Source organism: Mixophyes fleayi, chromosome 5 (genome assembly GCF_038048845.1).
Source record: "Mixophyes fleayi isolate aMixFle1 chromosome 5, aMixFle1.hap1, whole genome shotgun sequence".
Taxonomy (NCBI): Eukaryota; Metazoa; Chordata; class Amphibia; order Anura; family Limnodynastidae; genus Mixophyes; species Mixophyes fleayi.
In genome coordinates, this window is record NC_134406.1 from 194,307,676 (window position 1) to 194,329,332 (window position 21,657).

The following is a 21,657-nucleotide window of genomic DNA, read 5'->3' on the forward strand; positions in this document are numbered from 1 at the left end:
CTTTCCTCTCTCCATATCAACGTGAGATGTATGTTAGCAGAGCATATCTAACATCTGTAGCCATTTTGTATGAACCATGTATCAGAGGACAAGAAAAAAATATTTCTGTTTAGATCAAAATACAACATTAGAGATTTTAGGAAATGTAAGAGACATCAGTAACAAATACTCTTGCAGTCCAGATGATCGCCTCAAAGACAAGAAAGTTACTGTACGCAAAGGAAACGTTGAGTCTCAAATAGACGGAGGACTTTGGGAGCATAACTTATGACAACGTTTGAAAAGGATTGAAATTTCAACTTCAGGCTCATGTCCTTGCACCATTCTTAGGATTAGTGCGCATTTTATGACATCAACATTTGTGTCACTAAAATTAGTGTGGCAAGAGTTGTTTTGAGGGATATATCGCTCATCACTTTTAATACTCGCACATCACACTTGCTGACTCAAATCATGATGTCCAATTTTATTCTGATGTTTGCTTGGATCGAATGCTGTCCTAAAATGGTCAATAAGTAGGAAAGCTGTCTCCACACATCTCAAGAGATCATGAAGCTTCTAAACCAAGTATCAGATGAAAGGCCAGTGCTCATCAGGGTCACTGCTGTTCATATGTTGTGAACTAGCATCACAATGTCTAATTTTCTGGGTGTAACCCTTGTAACTGCAGTATCATATATAAGATTTGTCTGACAAAGGGACCACAAGGTCCAAAAAGTTTTTTTTATACCACCAGTATTTTTATATTCCAGAACAAAGTACCTACTGTTTCATCTTGTGCACTGTCTATCATGGTATGAAACATTTTTTTACAGTTTCAATCAAAGTTAGTAGTGAGAGCCTATCACCATTTCAAAATGTGTCTACAGGTGGTTGTATTCATCAACTCTGCTAAAAATGTGGAATCAAAGTATTTTTCCTTAATTGTTTAACAGAAATATTTAATTATGTAGATTATCATACTTCAATGAAATCAGTTATGAAATAGTTTTGGATAGACTAGCTCCAGTCCTGCAAATGTTGATGGCTGCTCAGGTAAAATGCTGGCTACTTGCTATGGTGACCAAACTTGACATCTCAGCAATGACAATAATTATTCAAAAGTATGAAATGCTTGAAAGCTATTTAAGAAGGCAACTGATCAACTACATAATTTTATCTCATGTTAAATAACTTCAGTTCTGATAAGCTCCTGGACCTTTCACAGATATATTTATGAATGTTATCAGTATCCTTTTTATATAAGACAACTTGTATTTTCAGTTTAGTTGCCCATTAACATGTTACCACAATAAACTCCTTAGGACAACCACTGTGCTGTTTCTTAGATTATTTTGGCAGATCACAAACCTTTAGTGCCCAAAATATGAAAAATATACATGCTTATTTCACATGCGGTGTCAAGAACTCTATATCTTCTTATTTTCCATATATTCAGTCTTCAGATATAGAGATCTTGCCACCGCATTTGAAATATTATATATATTTCTCCTATTTTGGCCACTAAGAGTTTATACATCACTTGGTTCACTTTATTTTTTTCTATTATTTATTGGTTCTATTGTGAAGTCTTGTAGGAATTTTTAGTTTTAAGTTTTTCATATTATAAACCTATTGTTAACTTAAATGAATAACATTGCATTTACATTGTAAATTATTCAGTATAGATCTGCAAAGAGGGTCATAGACCTATTAAAGTAAATGTAATTACCTGTAATCACACCATGGACACATATATGGCTTCTCCCCTGTGTGGACCCGCTTGTGCCGGGTTAAATGAGATTGAGTTGTAGAAGCAAAGTTGCATTCATCACATTTGAATGGCTTCTCGCCTGAGGAAAAGTTAGTGATACAATTAACAACAGTTAGCAGCACTTTATTTGTGCCTTTTCCCAACAAATAATTACATTGATAACAAAAAACTATATTACAGAGTATTGAAATATCTACCTCTGGGAAACACTGTACGATCCTGCCCAAAGACCCAATGTCAATCCTAGCACAGCTGCATGTCACTTAGACAGGGCTCCCATCATTTTGAAATGAAAAAATGGTATCTCCATGTGACCTGAAGTTTGCTCAAGTCACAGATTCCACCCCACACTTTAGGCCCCAAAAAAGGGCATATTCTCTCCTTGTTACATCAGGTGCATCAGGAGTCTGACATATGGGACATAGATATTGTGAGATCAAATATTTGGGTGGAAAAAGGTGGTTGTACTGGGAAATCAAGACACATAAAAGTCCTAACCTAGGATGAAAACAGTCCTGGAAATACATTCAGATTTATTTGGCTTCTGGTAGGTATTGTAACAGACACATAATAAATTGTTTCCATAGGAAAACAGGATTGTACATTCTGAAGATCATCATTATTCTATATCTTATGACTCTTTAAATGTCTTGCAATCTCTCAGAGTATACATGGAGAAATTGTCCCATTGCACATTATTTCAGAAAGCAGAGATACAGCTAAATTTAGTACAAATCTAGTTTTGAGGTGGAGCGGCTATTCCACAGAGGTGTGACATTACAATCTTCGCGTTTCGCTTTTGCTTTGTCGTTCTGTAGAATACCCTTCAACACTTTTTTATAAATTTGTATTTAGTGAAATTTATAATGAATGAGGCGAGGACTGCAATTAATTCTGCTGTTTGGTTGGGGTAGGTCTGGGGACACTTTAGGCCAAATTCTGCTGGCAAAATGTAGTGTAAGGGCTCAGCTACATGGACAATTTAGGTCTGCAATTGTTTGCATGTTCTACCCTTGTTGTCCCAGCCTAAAGGAAAATGGTCTCTTGCTTAGAACAGGAAAAACAGATTCAAAATACAGATGATCTATGCGTGAATTATACTATTTCCTATAGAAAGTTATAGCAACTTATGTGCACTTCCATTTAGCGCTGCTTGTATTCTGCTACAATGAGTTGGTATACATAAAAATAATAAAGGAAAGCTACATTACAAGATGGCTAATTAAAATTAATCGTAACATGTGGTTTATGAATTGCCAGAAGGAAAACGCATTTAGTGATTATAATATTCTTACAATTATTGCTTAGCCCTTCTTACTAACACAACTGAACTATTTCTTAGAGTTTGTGTGCTCAAGTTTATTATTGTTGGCTTATAATGTAGGAATCTTTCCGTTCCAAAATGAAAAAAAGAATAGACCAAAACTTAGAGCAGCTCTTTTATTTCACTATATTAACTTGAGTACATGTTCATTGATGGCTTCACAGATTTGTGATAATTTCCTCTCCTCTTTCTCCGCCTCTGAGCTTACTCCCGGACTTTAAATGGGCAGTGTGTAATTAGTATTAATAGGGGACATTATTGAAATAAAGCTAGAAAATCTCTCATCTGTAGCTGATCGTTTTAATATTCCTATTCTCAGTTCCAGTAGCAGCAAAGACTTTGCACTGTCATGACAATATTCATCTTGTACACGTTTCATCTTTGATTTAAAGTATGGCTACAAAGCATATATCATTTAAACAAAATCATATATTAAATAAATTTGCAAGTTGATGAAAATTGTGCTTGGCTACAATATAGTGGGTTATTTCTGGCAGTGGAATATTCTAAATTGAGTAGTATTAAAAGACACAACATTCTCCCATATACATACATACTGTATGTGTGGTTAGGATAAAGATAGAATTGCCACTAAAATGCAATCAGACTGTTCTTCTGATTATAGTGATGCTAAATATGTTCACTTTATAAAATGTCTGACACCGTTCTAAGGCCCAGGGACAAAGATCTGCATTTTATATCCTAGCAATGCTGTAAGTGCACATGGGTACAATGTACCAATGGGAGTAAATCCTTAATATGGAAGTTGAATAAGGCTGGGGTTGGATAGGACAAATGTCGGGGTGATGGTACCATTTGGTAAATTTTGGGGTGACTTTCATTCTGTGTGACATTCACACATTAACTGCACACACAATAATACATTGACAGCTTGGATCTACTAAAGAAGCATGTGAGAGCGTTTGGCTGCCATTAGAAAGACAATGGACAGTTAGGATACCATCATATATAAATTTTCTGTAATCTTGGTACCATGCCTAAACTAAATGAATTACTTGCACAACTAACGCTGAAAAATCCCACACTGCTCCCCCACCCAAAAAAAAATCCCCATATCATTAAAATGTCTAACAGTGCTCCTCATTGTGGGCTTGAAGAAGAGCTGAAGGCATTCTTGACTGCATAGCGTAAATAGCATAAATTTGCACTGCATATGCCCACAAAATCCCGCACCTATGTTGCATGCATCCGCGCTTGCCCCTGAAGAGGCATGATGAGGGAGGGGAAGATGTTCTAATGCAGTCCCAGTACAGTAAGGGCATGCATCGGAATTACAACTTACGTAGATGCAGAGTGCACCTTTTACAGCTATATCATTTGCACATGCCTAGTTGATGGTGATGACTATCATCAGCATTAGCTAAGCGATTCTAATTGGCTGATTGCTGGGTACATTCTTCATTGCTCATGCATATATTTTGAGTGTTTATTAAAAAAATATATAAAAAAAATTCTGATTTCATGTGTAAGCGAGAACGAAGGTTATAGCTGCTGTATTATATGAAGCCTAATAACAAAGTTATATTGCTCTTACGACCTGGTTCTATGTATGTGGGTGTAAGTAGACCTAGCACATATATAACAGATGCAGAGCTGAAGGCATCATGAGATCTCCGCATACGGTCCAAAAAATGCTATTTGTGCATGTGCATTTTTGAGTAATAAATTACACCCAGGTTGCACACAACTCTGCATCAGATCCAGAGTGTATATAACAATCCTCAACCAGCTTCAATTTTTTTATTTCTAGTTTTTCAGAACTTTCTGGATAACTGGTTTCCAGATAAGAGATCCTATACTTGCATATACATATAAAACAACTAGAACTTTCAGAACAATATCAATTAAACTGTTTAGCAGGTTATTAATACTAGGGGTTAATGTGGGTAGCATTTATCTAATGAAGGTCTATGTGTCGCCAATCTGTAAAAAACATAATAGCTCCACTACCTGTAGGCATGCAATTATACAGTTGGAACAATAAGAAAATATACTCGGGAGATGCATTTAGATATTTTTGTCTTGATATCAAGTACTGCTTGTTAAAATGTCTATGTAAAATCTTTCTCATGCATCCTCTCTTATTACTTTCCCTATAATTAATGAATGTTACTTGTCAGGTTTAGTAAAAAAACAATTCCTAGTCATTTATGCCACAGATATCCTTCACACAGAAGACAGTCACATAATTCAGAAGTTCCGTTTGGTAGCTATTTGTCAATCATCTCCAGTATAATTGGAGGTGGCTATGCTGTTGATTGAACAAAATACTACTATATGTCATGATGTCTCTTGAAGCTGTCAAGACTGTGTAGCCTATGAAGTACAAAGCAATCTTCAAATGAATGATGAACTGACTAGGTGCTTCTATGATCGGAACAGAGTTGAAAAGACTGCTTTTAATTCATATAAGGCAGAGAACTGAGACTTTGCCTGTATGTTTTGAAAATGGAAACAAATCAAGAAAAATTGCAATCAATTAGTTGATCTAATTATGTAATATTGTGATGGCATTCTGCGACTTGTAGACAAAATCTGAACATATTTCACTTTGGAAAATATTTCTAAAGAACATAGCATATGTTCATATAGAATATGCTTACAGTGACATCATGTTTGTGTTATTAGGATCATCAAAGTATTTCACATATTTAGAATTATATTTTTTCAGGTAACACATGTTGAAACAACATTCAAATCCCTGAAACAGCGTCAGTCAGGCCCTTTGCTTTTCTCTCAAGAATTTGTCCTAAACTATAAGGGTAAAGTGCTTAGAAAATACTGTGCTACCATTATGCTACTTAGTATGAAATAATTTCTCGGAAATCTCGTTACGTGGGCAAAGTAGCATTTTATGCCCTGAGCCACCTATAAAAGAATAAGGATTAATTGCTAATCCTGTTATAGTCAATGGATGTGATTACATCGCTTGAATTTAACGCAATATGAATATATTGCGGAGTTGCGCGACTGAAGGTGATGGGCATGCTACAAAATTGTCTATGCAGATAACACCACATGAGTCAACCTTCTGCAAAACTGGCAAAAATTGTGTAAACCCCTAGAATAGTGAAAGTTTCGTACATTGTGAAAATCAAGTTTTTTGTATTTTAAACATACTAAAAACATCATATGCACAAGGATACTTGGCATATATAGATGTCATTACTTTTACGTTTAAAAATACAACAAATAACCCATTGTTCAAACATTAAAGCAATCAACATCATCATTTATGTATATAGCACCAGCAAATTCCGTAGCGCCTTTTTTGGATTCATATAAGAATCTTCACAACAACAAAATATGTGTATGCACAGTTAGCAATGAGGCGCTTAGAGCAGAAAACAACTGAAAACTCCATACTTGGTTCAAAAAAACTATAATACAGTCCTAACAATAGGGAAGTTATGCTACTCTATTGTTACTAGTGCATATTCTTAGCTAGGGGAAAATCTGCATTGGAGATCACTGGGCTAAACTCCCTTTGGCCCTGATGTAACCCTCCCTTGAATATGCCTAATCCATTGCATTTTTCTGTGGATGTCTATGCAGATGATGCTATGAAAACAGGTCTGCATAAGAGCTATTGTTAAGTGTGTTATTTTTCAACCCATAAATTCAGTGCATTTGTTATTAATAATTTTACTACTGCATTAACTTGTACTTCACATTATCAACATAATATACTCTGTCTACAATAAATACTGTATTTATATCTGTACCACAAACACATTTTACAATTTAAACAAGTATACAAAGCAATGTATTGTGGGACATAATGTCTATATTTGTTCATAGTGATTGGATAACATTTACTGTACTGCCCACTACTTTTACCTTAATTTATATTGGTCTATGTTCATATCAGTTATTTAATGTTACATAGCTATTGTAATAGAGACAGAGGATGACAGGAGGTATATACAGTGTTTCTCTTGCTTTTGTTGTGGTATAGATAAAGATGAAATGACCAACCTGTGTGCTGCCTCCGATGCTTAGTAAGGGCATGACGGGTCCCACCAGCAAAGCCACAAAGGTCACACAAGAACGACTTTTCGCCTGTTGCAACAATAAACAGATGTGGGATTGTAGAGGTCACAGATCGTTAAAACATATCTATCAAGGCTTTCAGGGTTACTAATTCCTCCAATCAAATGTTTCCATGTAAATATGTCAAATGGGAATGAAATTACCACTGCGGTTTATTGACTGTGATAAAATCTGAAAAGCACCACTGAACATAATTACATACTTGTCAGACCCATAAAAATTAGCTTTATTATCAATGGAATGGTTTTGTACAACTTCATTTCTGTTAGATGCCTTCCAGATGGGGCTGCTTTATGCACTTGAACAGTTTTTATGCATATCCTGATTTTTTTTTTTACAATTCCCATACATCTGGCCTTTCTGAGCACGCTAAATATTGCCTAAAATGTAGAATGCAAATACACGTTATACAATGATATTTTAAACTTACTAATATCATACGTTTGTGTATGGTATAATTAGTTACTTTTATATTTGGCATTATGTTTGCTTCTACGCATCACTTATAAGAAAAACAGATTAATTTCCCTTGTTAATCATAAAGGATTGGATCATATGTTCGGTCTACCGGTACTTTACAAAATAAAATAAAGGGAAAATTCCACCCATAAAAGGTCCACTACCTGAAACACCCCAACCCCGGGCAACAGGGAGACATCTGTTCTTCTGTTGTGAATGCCACTGGTACCAAATAATGCTTCAGCTTAGCCCCCAGGCAGTTGAATCCGCTTAATACAGAGGTCCACCAGATAGCAAAAAGCCCATATCCATCTAACAGTTTTCAGATACTGCTATGATATACTCTAAGACCAGGTGGTAGCTTAATTGAAAAGAAGCTGGAGCTACCCAGTCAGGTGTTGCCTAGACTTAAATATTAATTTGTCAACTTTTAAAATACATTACAGGCTCTCTGTTATCCAGCAGTCCTGAGCATCAACTTTCTTGGGCTCAAGTTGCAATGCTATTGGGGTAACTGTGAGGGCTCCATGGTTTTGGGCCCATTATTCAGGGGCAGGAAATATCCTTTACACAATACTTCACAAATGAAGCTTTGAATAATATTATTTAAATACATTTCAGAATATTTTTTTTACACATAATTCTGAGTTTCTAAAATTGTTTTTGTTTTATTTTTTTGGGAGTATTGTGCAACCACATAATAAACCAAAGCCCTCCCCCACCAATGTTAAAGACTGGGAACTTGATAATCCATATGTAGCTTGATTGGTTCATTGGGATAATTGTTAGAACAATCCATAAACGATACTTAGGGAGATAGGGAAAGATACATTAATTTTATCCTCTTGTAATATGATTCCTTTAAATATGGGGGCTTATTTATCAAGACTCCTCTTATAACAATATTTTCTATTGTTGTGCATCACAGTAGGCCCCTTGCATGGCAATCAGCGGCAATAGTCTTCACTGGCTGGGGGCTTTGGTAAATAGGGAGAAGCCCTAACTCCTGTGGATATTGCAGTCTTTGCAGGATTTAGGGTTTATCTCCCTTTGATAAATAGACCCCATAATTTCTATGTTCAAACATGCACTTGAAAAATAAGGTACACATCAAGGGTGAAAAATCAGTGTCCTGATTTTGGCAACAAGAGCAATACTGGACGGTCTGTGCATTATGTAAAAAAAATATACAAACAAAACATATATCTCAAATATTTTATTTACAAATCACATCCTAAGTGAAAGCATTTTTCAATCAGAATAAAAGCCATCAATGGCAAATGGAGATAATTTGATTAAAAGCTCTCCAGGTTACCACCATGGAGAGGAAACTAACAGTAACTCCTGTTTCCTCCTTCCTGAACTGTGGACTGATTGAAGTGCAGTGCGAGTGCCAATCCATGGCCCTTCATCAGTCCTATATTTTAGAAAAAGTTCTTTCAGAAACTCATCCACTGTTATTACACCTGCTATCTGTATTTTCTGTTGTATATACTGCCCTTCAAAAATGGAACCTTTACTGTTAAAACTTGTGATGCTGTGTACAGCTCTCATGTAGTATATGCTGCTTGTTGGTTAGATATGCCCTAATAATTTGAAATCATTGGTATAATGACCCAAACGTGGTTGTGGTACGATCATACTTACCAACCTTGGGTAAATTCATTCCGGGAGATCCAAGGCAGGGGGGGCGTGATGTAATTTTGACTCCACCCCCCGTGACAAAATGCCATTTTTGTCGCGGGGGACGGGGCCAAAATCCACGAATCGCGTCATTTTGAGGAGCAAGATGCCATATGCAGGATATTTGCCTACTCTCCCAGGAGCCCGGGAGACCTACCCAAATTTCGGGAGTCTCCCAGATATTCTGGGAGAGTTGGCAAGTATGGGTACGATTGGCCAGCTCAATTTGGTTCAACAGCGGCAGCTGCCCTACCCTTGACCTCCAAGTTTGTGTAAGCAATCCATTCATGACCGCAGCTCTGAAAGTCTTATAGTAAACAGTATAGTGTAGTATTCAAAATGGTGTCTGTTTGAGCATAAGTGTCTACATTTCATAGAATTTTATCAGATTTTTAAATTGAAATGCAAACATTACTAAGTTTGAGTTTAAAGTATGCCATTCACATGGAAATATTGTCAAAATTACTAAACCTTGTAGCTAGTAAGCTTAAACATGGTCAGACCTACTCGCCTTGCTCAAATTTTGCTCTAATATTTAGCATCATCTAAAGTCTGAGAATTTATCAACAATTTTCGAACTACAGAATTGGTTTGATAAATCATCTCCATAAGACTTTTGAAACATTTGTGAGAATCTATAATATTGGTATCCTGTAACCCCATATAGTCTTCCTTGATCTCATGTATCACAATGAACGTCAACACTGCATGCTGCCCTGTGATGTACATGTCTAATAAGCAAATCAAGTCATGGGGGTTATGGAATGTGTTGATGGATTTTGTGATAGGTTCTATTAATTGTGATGAACCAGGGGTTGTGGCATTTTTTAAGGATTGTGATGTGTAGGGTTTTGTTAATCTTAGAGATGAAAAAGTATTTAATTGGTCTATGATACATAAAACTCAGGGAAACAGTTTCTTTATTTGGGAAAGCTATGCATTTTAATTAACCTGTTGTGTCTTATTTAAAAATAAAAAATAAAGATAAATGATGCATGCAGCACATCATCCAGTAAAACATTTGTGATGTCAGAAATACCAGTGACTGAGCGCAATCATTGGACAGAAAATATAAATACAGTCCTAGTCATGAATAAGTCTATGCATAGCTGCCAATACTGTAAAATAAGGTCTAGGGTCACTTTGCGGCCAAGCAGGTGATCTAAGCACACATTTTGTGTAGTACAATCCCAACCATGCTATTTTTACTGAAAATTAAGTACTATGGTTCATGCATGAAAATGTGTACCAGTTTGTGTGTGCATGTAAGCATGATCTGCACCATTATTTACATGCCTGTAAACGTGTGCCAGTGTGTGCGTGTGTATGAATAATCTGCACCACTATTTATACGTCTGTAAACGTGTGCCATTGTATGTGTGTGTGTAGGAGTGATCTGCGCCACTATTTTTACATCTGTAAAGGTATGCCAGTGTATGTGTGTGTATGAATGATCTACACCACTATTTATATGTCTGTAAATGTGTGCCAGTGTATGTGTGTATGTATAAATGATCTGCGCCATTATTTATACGAATTTAAATGTGTGTCAGTGTGTATAAATGAACTGCGCCACTATTTATACGTCCTTAAATGTATATCAGTGTGTGTGTATGAATGATCTGCGCCACTATTTATAAGTACTTAAATGTATATCAGTGTGTATGAATGATCTGCGCCACTATTTATACGTACTGAAATGTATATCAGTGTGTGTGTATGAATGATCTGCACCACTATTTATACGTCTGTAAATGTGTGCCATTGTATGTGTGTATGAATGATCTGCGACACTATTTATACGTCTGTAAATGTGTGCCATTGTATGTGTGTATGAATGATCTGCGACACTATTTATACGCCTGTAAATGTGTGCCATTGTATGTGTATGAATGATCTGCGCCACTATTTATATGTCTGTAAATGTGTGCCAGTGTGTGTGTATGAATGATCTGCGCCACTATTTATATGTCTGTAAATGTATGCCAGTATATGCATGGTCTGCGCCATTATTTGCCTGTCCAATATTTACTCCTTACCCTATCTTCAATTTGACAGCTGGGTCTGGACTTTCAACAATGGCAGGCATAGCCCTATTTTATTTTACCTAAACAATACATTACTGCCAAGTCATTGAGAACAGCACGGAGACACAGAAAAATGGCACATTTAAAGAATCTTAGTTTGGGGACAGAAATTGCTTTTGGCTAGTTGTGAGTACTTTTATTCCTGCACTTGTAGCCTTGAAATTTCTTGGACAGACAAAATGAATAATTGCTTTAGGTAACCACATAGACAGGATGGAAAGAGTTTTTTTCTTAATACCATGAATTAGTTTCAAGTGTGCCATTTTGCATTCAAATGTAGAAAGACACGGAAACCAATCCTTTATAATCTATTAGAAAACAGCCACTGTCCCCTTTCTCTCATTATGGTGCAGACTACAAGACCTAACAACAAAAATCTATATTATTGATCTAACCAAGTCTCCACAATTATTCTTTAGAAGGAAACACCGACGATAAATTACATCTGCACTGGCTTTTCATCTGCGGTTCGATATAAGTGATCTCTCAGGGCAAGCTGGAGACCTTAAATCGTCAACACCCTTGTCACAGGAGCTAAAGAGACCCGGCCTCCCATGAACTGCTTGGGATATTTCTCAATAAGAAACTTTTTACCTAGAATCTTCTCCTATGAGGTGGACATCTTATCAGCCTATTTGTATTTACATCCATCCTTATTAATTATAAAGTAGTATGTACTGAAAGCCAAATACAATTTCTGGAACAGTAATAATTATTGTTTATTTATAGAGTGCCAATCATATTATGCAGCACTGTGCAGGGAATACACGCAGGAACCATAGAATAACCCAGCCTATCACAATGGAGCATTGTAAGTAAAGATGAGCAAAATGTCACAAGTCAAATTCCAAAGGGTCATAAAGTGCAGGCAATACAATCTTCAAGTTCTGCTTATACTTCGCTATTCCACACTGTACTTGTAAATTTGCATTTCATTGAATTTCACTGAATTTACTTTTTATAAATGGAGCTGGGACAACATTGGTCAATCAATACCTCCCAGCTACTTAAGCTGAAAAACCAGGACAATGTACTGGGCCGCCCCCCATCCCCAAAGAACACCCTTTGACTGCCAATCACAACAGTGGAAAGTGCCCGTGGCACCCAATCACTGTTGTTCTTCTATACAATGAACAGGAGACATCCATTAACTTTCCGGTCCCAAAAGCTTTGTCCCAATCAAGATGACAACGTCTCAAATAAGGACTGTCCCGCAAATGTCAAGAAAGTTGAGAGGTATGGTCAATCCAATCTGCTGTGTGGTGTGGTTGGGATGGGACTGGGAACAAGGGTGGCCAAATTTCACCAGTGAAATAAGCAAAATGTAGCCAAATTTAGGCAATTATTGTGCTGAACACTTTTACAAATTTTGCTCACCTCTAATTGCACTGAGGGGTGGGGGGAATCAGTTCTACTTGCTAAAGTTAAAGGACAAAAAAAAAACAACATTTTTTAACTGCTGTAATGTAGGATGAAACACTATCAATTCATTAATAAAACAATGAAATGGAGTAGTAACAATGACATTAAAACAATCACAGAAAAGAGGACAAGGAAGCCAGAAAAGGAGTTAGAGAGATTGCAGAGCTGGTTAGAGAGCAAGACGAGAACATTTATCTCCCAGACTAAAATAAGGCACCATAAAGATTCAATTTTCATTTACAGCTGCTAGAACTACAAGCGGATGTTTCAAAGTGGACAATGTCTGCTCTCTCAATGTTTATGTTAATGGTGTTTGGTAAAACATCTTTGTTTTAATTAAAAACAAAAGTATTACTTGCCTATAAATGAGTTTTATATATAACCAAGAAGATAATGAACACATAATTTCTAAACAGACCTGTGTGAGTCCTGTAATGATCTTTCATGGCAGAGGCTGTAAGGAAAGAATAATGGCATGTGGGCCAGGTACATTTAAATGGTTTTTCGCCTGTGTGCAGCTTCATATGGTTGTTCAGGGCCCATCTCTCTCTAAAACTTCTATCACAGAGGTTGCAGGCAAATTTCCTAAATGAATAAAGAAAGGAGAAAAAAAAAAGGTATATGTAAGACATAATTATTTAAAAAATATATGTATACATCAAGAGAGACATTTCTAATCCTGAACAAGTAGGAGACTTTTAAAAGCTAACCCCTGGTAAATGCAGCGCCTTTGCTGAAGAGAACTGCAGCCTAAGTCTGTCATGTCTGTATAACCAGGCATTGATTTTTCTGTCGAGGCCTGGCACGTCAGCCATTTATTCTCCGCTTTGCGGTTGGGCCCAACGGGTTTGAAAAATTCTGTTACCGTCCAGTCGCCCCTGAGGCAAATGTGAGAATAGATTTCACCTGTACAGACCTATACCACTTATCCAGGGCATGTGCTGTCAGAGCAAAGGCTAAATGAAAAGCTATCTGTTCAAGAGCGCTCAGACAGCCAAATGGTGCTAAATGCTGTACTGTGATGAAATACATCTTTGCTACACCACCACATTTAACCCTTCTGTCAGAGAGGGGGGAAAGCAATATACGGCAGTTCATTACAGCTCCTGTATGTGTCTGGTATATGCTTCTTGCTTATCATTTTACAAATATTGCTTTAATAAAAGAAAGATACACAATTTATCATGAATATCTTTACATTAATTGACAAATGAATGTGTGCCAATTTTTTTTACATAGATGTTCAGTAGAACATAACATTATGAACAAAACAACATCATTTATCTCCATATTTATATTTTATATATAGGGGAATGATCACAAAATGGACAAAAATAATATGGAATAGCAATGGTTAAAATTGTAGCCCGATTCTGCTAAAATAATATGTAATATAATAAAATGGTGCCACACAATGGACAACCAATGATTAACACTTGTTACCAAACAAATTACCAAGCAGCAAAATTTCAACCAAGCTTAAGAGTTTATTTTAAATGTGAGTTTTCAGTACTATATCAATTTAAAACCTACATTACTATCTGAATCTAATTAACAAGTCCTCTCTTCAGAGCCCTGAGAGCTGCTCTGTGCAGACGGTTTTCCTGGGGCTCTGCGGTTCATCTCATAGGCACTGGCCAAAAACAGGGCCAACTACTCACACTCCTCCTTTAACAGCCGTTTTTTAAAGTGGCAAACAGAAATGTTTATCACTGTAGGTTGTAATGCAGCTTTAGAATACTTAACACAATGTACAGACAACAGGAAAAATGTGGTTACTTAAATGTAAAAATTTGCCTACACACAGTGGACCTCAATTTAAAACTCACTGGATGAGAAAGGGGCATATGCTGTTAAATACTCACTGGATTGTAATGCAATTGTGAAAAATATGTATGTGTTTTCTAATGTATTTGATGCTTTATGTTGTATTTTCTACATCAATAAGAAAAGCTAAAAAAAAACCTCACTGGATGCACCTAAAATCATCTTGGTTTTGCACCAATGTATCTAGGTGCTGCGCCCAGCGAACAAAAATGTGCACATCTACCCTCCTCTCTCAGGAGACAACTCCACAGACTAGAAGTGCGCTATGTTACTGGGAGGCAGTCTGGTGCACGGGGCAGAAGTGTAATCATCACATCAAAGTCCAACCTTTCATTAAATTACACTGTTTCATTTTAAATAAATAATAATTCTAAAATACTGCACGCCTCATTTATGTCTTCCATAAATCATAAGAGTGATGGGATATCTGGAGGTTATAACATTTTGCACTTTGCCCAATGTAAAAATAAATTCAAAGAGACAAAGTGTGTCTTGGTCCACTAACAAACATGCTTTGTAGGAAATATAGGTGTACCTGCACAAATGAAAATGCCAGAGAGGATTTTTGTTGCACTTTAGTTATTTTTCGCTTTGTAAATGACCTTCAGGTTTGGACAGGCATTGTGTGGGCTGAATAAATAGTAATGAGAAAGTAGATTACCAAATCACTAGGCAACAGTGTCATCACTGATGACTCAATAACTCTGTACATTAATGTCATCAATAGTTCCTAGTAAATTGGCAGGATTATATTAGCCCAGCCTACAAGTTAATTGCCTCATAGGTGTGTGCCCAAGGGGTGCAAGGTAAGAATATAGCTAAATGCCAACTATACTAGACAGAAAAATACAATAATCAATGGGGTACTGGAAAAGCATGGGTGCTTGGATTTTTGAAGACCTGGTTATTGGTCATCATAGGCATCTTTACAGTGAATTATCTCTGATCTACTGAACCTCTCCGACTCCATCATCAATGTCTACTCCCTCCAATTAACAAAATATTTGATCGCAGGTCAAATTAAAACTCAACATTATGTCATCTGCATTCTCTATTTAATCTAAGGTCTCGTCCTTCTTTTTTCAATGTTCCAGTCTGAAAGACTCCTACATAGGTTGCAGTTTGTAGCAATAAAGCACCCCTTCATTTAACACTGCTATCATACCTTACTGCATACAGAAAATATCTACAGACAATGATATACCGTAACGGGTATCCCAAAATGGCTGACAACTACTGTGATTTCAATAATGGTGTACATTAAATAACATATTATTGAATTTTCAAAATGGCTGGCTCACATAATAATTGACTCAGTTTTAAGCACAGTCCTAGTATAACATATCCTATTAAATCGCACAAAGAATTTGGCAAGGACAAGACCATAACTTAGTATGTATAAGTACAGTTTGTTTTATTGTTAATATTACACAAATACTATTTGTTAACAGTATGATTTTGCTAAAAAAAAAAAAAAAAGACTAACATTTTATTAAATCTATTTTATAAAATAAGGATATATTCTTTACAGTAATACAGCCTTCAATGATGTGTCAAAGGGTCAACAGTAACATGATTAAAAGTAACTGAATGCATTCCAAAAAAATAGATCATAGATCATATTTTATTTATGTTGCAACTGACACATCACACAGTTATCTGTGTCTTACTGAGGTAAAATTAAACTCTCCCGCAGAGAGTTGTCATTCTTGTGAAAAATGATTGACACATACATCACAGTGGTAAAGAGCTTCAGTGTTTTTTGCACTCTGTAAAATACATGATATCAGGTACAGAGAAAAGAGACTGCCACCCTGTTACCCTAGAACAAGTGGAATAAAGGTGGTTCTGTCAGATTTCATTTATTTCAAAATGTGTCTTCAATAGAAGTTTCAAAGAATAAGACAATCTACTTTAGATTTAGGACTGCTGCTTGATTATTTAGCGGTTGTTTGTCAATTTTAGAAATGTATCATTTTATAATCCCTTAAGAGTATTCTGGCAAATGTGATACAAAATATTGCAACTGTGACTGATGCAATGCATTCTTTAGCAGAATAAAAGTTTATCATGTGAGAAAAAGATCATATGAGAAAATATATTCTACTGAAAAGCCAGACTTCCTACCAAGATTGCGTGTTATAGAAATTAAATCTTAAACAAAAATTGTAATCAGTTGTCAGAAATTACTTTTTAAACCACAGGACAGAGACTATTTAGTGCACATTTATAAAAAAATAAACATATTTTCCACCAATTTCAGTTTGGATAGTAGGGTAATTCATATCACTTTCAAAACAGGACTCAACTGCTCTCTCAGCTGCTTCACCCGCATCTTCAAGTAGCAAATATTCGAGAGTCATCCGTAACAACATTGTATCTGTACAAATAGGCAAATTGCAGGGGGATCACAAGTGCCTGGATAAAGCTCTGCAGACCAAAATTGTTGTTTACATTATAGAGACTGCAGCACTGCACATGTTCCTCTACTCAAGGCAGTGTGATTTACAAAAGTACAATGATAACAGGCAACTGTGGTGTCCTCAGTGGGAAAATTATGCATTTGTCACTGGTCAAGCCCTCTCAAATAGATTAGAATACTGCATTTCTGTAACATGATGGACTTACCCTGTCAGTAACCTGATATCAATGGTAACTTCCACTGGCACTGCTTAGCCACCAACTACTTATTGACTGAGGGTCAACTGCGCACCTATGTGGTCCCTCCAGATGTGGGAGGGTATTGCAGATGCTACCAGACTCCTTCACAGGCACCTGGTATCACTTACCCTTCTGGTAATGTGTATAGCTGTTGCAAGACAAGACACTAAGCTCAATGATAACCAGCTAAGGGATGGATTACAGTTTTGGTCCTAATCTGCTGATCATATGAATAAAGCAGGATCTTAGCAGTACAGATATTTATTGCTCAAATAGCTCTTACAAGAGCGGTAACAAACCACATAGTATTGCGACACACAGACAAATTACATGGGCTCCAAGTTCATTTCATATAGAGCCAACTATGGTTTCCACCCCTGCCATAAATTGAATTGGACCAAGCCTAGGGTGTTGGGAGCAGTGTGGACAATATAGGGAAGATGATAGACTACAATGAGCCACCCAATCTAGACTAGCATTCTAGTATTAACTGAGCCAATGGGCAGAGAGATTCTGTTCATGTGCAGTTCATTTATCCTCTAGTCAGGCAGAAGGACAAAGCTTTCTTTTGTAACCAACAAAGCTTTCAACAGAACAATATCACATACTGATTGGCATCAAGGGGTGTCTATAATGATGAGGTTTTGATAACAATTTATAGCAAATTCTGGATCTCCAATAATTGTATGTGTCTGCATAGATATGGTTTACAATTGGGAAAATTTCCCCCACTAGCCCTTTCTTACACAGCAACATTTATACATAGTTATTGGAGATCCATAAATTGGTAAAAAATTCTTATTAAAGCCCCATATCTTTAGGTGTCCTCCTTGTACGTTGTGTTCAGCACTACACCATAATGTCAGTCTCCCTAATCTGTTCATATGTGGGCCAAAGGAGAAATTAAATGAACCCAGTGAATTCTAGTTTTGATTGGGTGGCTCATTGCAGTCTACCCCATTTCCCGGATTAGACACCTAGCTTTCATCACTCCCTTGAACTGGTCCAGTTATTCAAATTCCTATATAAATTTATGGTAAGGGTGGAAACCATTTTTGGCTCTATATTGAAAGGGCTTGAATCCAATGCAAAGTGTTTGTGTCCATCATCACTACCTTTAAGTGGAGTGTTACATCCATTGTTAAAGCAACCTGGGCAATAAACATGTTCACTGATTGGATCCTTCTTTGCTTCTGTGACCAATAGATTAGAGCTATCATTCTAATGCATCCTGTAATCACAAGTACAAAACAGATAATAATTTACATTTACATTCACCCACTATGCTGAGATATAAACTGTGGAACTCGTTTAACATGGAGCCACTTATTTCCTATTTAGGGGGGTCAGGGGCAGTTGAGAAACAGAGGATTCTCCAAAACTGGACTTGTGCTTCAATAAGCTAGTGGCCCAGGGCAAAGGGACATGAGTGGGCCCCCATAGCCTTCTGCAAAGCATGTAGGGTAAGATAGATATGACGACCCTAGTTAAGTAAATGAACGGCTGAAAGTTTGAAAGAAAAGACCATCTTCTTGAGGGTCTCCTCATCCTACACCGATTGAAGGCTGAGATAGCTGCACTTTTAGGATTGTACCTATCCAGGCTCCAGTAATAGGAAGTCTAATGTTACATAAGAAAAATGCCCCCTTATAATTAAAATAAAATAAGTATTTCTCTAGTCAGTAGTTAGTTTTTTTGAAAATCTACAAAGTGAGCAAGGATCTTCCCATGACCAAGAAAGACTGCTCAAGAGTTATTTATTGGTAAGTATTCTACCATTTTCTCAGATAATTTAACCAGTGGACACATTTTAACCGATTCGCACAGACTAAATATTAACCATATGGCAACGTCTTCTCTTAAACTTAAGAAAGTTTTTTTCTGTACAGATATTCCAATATATTTTAAGGAGCATCAGTGGCAGAAAAAACTGAAAATAAATCCTAATTATAAATCTGATATATGCTCCTGTTAAAATGCTACTTAAAAAAATAAAAGGAATATTGAGAAAATCATTAATTTGAATGCTTTTATGTGGGAGCATGTCACTGGAAGCTCAATCTCATTTTATTTAAAAGTACAGCCGGTGTTAACCTCTTCTTCATTGAGAAATGATGGAAAATACAGTAAATCACACCAAAATGTACATATTATCCCGCTCGTATCTCTAGACTGCATTCAGATTTCCCATATGTGACAGAAATTGTATTCCGGAGATAAATCCCGCTATCTAGTTGCTTCTGTGTGTATTTATTTGAAGTCAATCCTGCGTAAAATAAATAATCAGGTTAAAGGGATGTTATCTCTTCATATGCATTTGTTTCTGTGCTGCTTTACAGGATCATAAATGATAAAATATACCCCTCATTTCCAAACCCACAATCATTTTCAGATTTGAGAGACCTAACACTTGGATATAAATAGCATTCATACATCTATTTTACATCACACATGTTTGATTTAGCATCGCAAAATCACTCTAAAAATGCTTATGCTGGTAATAACCATCTTGCATGATGACTGAGGGCATTGTTCCTGGATGATTTGTGGATCAGCAGCACACCTGCATGTAAAGTTTGAAGGCTGGGCATTGCTTTGTGCTCTGCACATTCTTCTGTTAGACACCAACATATTAATATGCTTTGTTCTTAACATTAACTGGAGGGGGTGTATCTATGACGGACACAGGAAATGCATTCAGGCATAAATCATCACGATAGTAGTCAAGCATCTAGGATAGACATAGAATGAGACAATTGAAGCAATAGCAGAATTTCTTATGTACAAAACAACTTGTTTGAAAAACAGAAACAAGATCATCTCTGATGCTGCAATGTTTAAAGCAGGGGGGCGCAACAATATCACATGGGCAAATGTTGGACAGTTGACCAATAACAGTGAAGCAATTTGCTATTACCCTATAGTAAATGTACTGACACTTCGTAACGGATCATCAAAATGTCCAACTGTCAGTAAGGAAAAATAGTGATCAGTAAACATTCAACATCCCTGCTGACACTGCTAAAATACAGTTAGCACTACCATCGACTGCACAAGTGGTTTTGTTGGAAAATGGTTATGAATGCTGTATTCCTAATCCCCATTTATCATGTAGATACTTCAACTTTTAAAATATATTTTGAAACCTGTACAGTTATGGCATTAAAGTTTCAACAATATAGCATTGGTCGCCATTATTTTTTTTATAAAACGGTTAGTAAAAATGATTTGGCATCAGGAAAAGTGATTGATATGGCACGGCCTAATGATTTATTTTACTCAATTAAAATCATCTTAATACACGGATAGAGCCTAGTCTACATTCAGTATTTAAAGTGCAGTCTGGACCACTTCTTGAAATACACAGAAAGCCCTGTACTCAAATGAACTACAATAGATAGCAGGGATAGATCAAGATCAAGCACCTCACTGAAAATTCACTTTACCTACTGTGAAGATTATAATTGCATCATTAGGGCATACTTGCCAACTCTCCCGGAATGTCCGAGAGACTCCCGAAATTCGGGTTGAGCTGGCGATTATCCCGCATCTGGCCCATCTGCCCACTTCAATAAAATTAGAGCCGGAATGTACGGGCGGAGGGGGCAGGGCTTCACGCTTTGCGTAAATTCTGGCCCCGCCCCCAGTGATATAATGCTTGTTTGGGGTCTTTTTACACTGTAAAATGACCCAAAATAGGCATTACATCACCGGGGGGCGGAGCCAAAATGACATGAATCGTGAAGCCCTGCCCCCTCCGCCCATACACCCCTCCTGCCCTCCAGGATCTCCCGGACTTAGCCAACATAAGGTTGGCAAGTATGCATTAGGGCCACCATACTGTAATACCCCATTACTCTGCAATATGTATTTTGCAATTAACACTATTTTTTATTCACTATAATGATTATCTATATCTAGTAATGATGACCAATTACCTGGATAAGAAAATGGTGGTAAGTTGCTGGCTAGGGGAATGAAGACTATTTTCTCTGCAGATATATTTGCTCATTAAGTATGATGTGCTAAATTGTGCTGCCCCATATGTGTACGACAGTATGTTCTTAATAGAATTCGAAATGGGTTCCAAAGTTTATTGCTGAAGATGCAAGATTAAAGCCCAATCCTAAAATAATTGATTTGGCACATCTCTTATATTTACTGACATGTGGAAAAATTGCCAGTGTGATGGTACTGTTAAGGGGGGAGAGTACCCTGTGCAATGTTGTTTTACGTAACCGATATGATTCCAGATATCATAGTGACTGACACAGCAGGTGGTACTATTTGTAAACAGGTGAGAGGGTGGAATACTTTTGCAAGTAAATGTAACAAAAGTAATTTGAAGCCAATACCTATCTATATTG

The 21,657-nt window shown here is 36.7% G+C and overlaps 1 protein-coding gene across 1 annotated transcript in view; it reads right to left on the minus strand.

Annotated features, from left to right (window-relative positions):
• The window catches only part of ZNF407 (zinc finger protein 407), a 414,057-nt gene that overhangs the window by 133,261 nt on the left and 259,139 nt on the right, over positions 1-21,657 (minus strand). Inside the window, exons 5-7 of the mRNA XM_075213220.1 lie at positions 13,221-13,387; positions 7,077-7,160; positions 1,712-1,832 (exon numbers count right to left, since the gene is read on the minus strand). Of these exons, the coding sequence (XP_075069321.1) occupies positions 1,712-1,832; positions 7,077-7,160; positions 13,221-13,387 (372 nt within the window). The remainder of the gene's footprint in view (positions 1-1,711; positions 1,833-7,076; positions 7,161-13,220; positions 13,388-21,657) is intronic.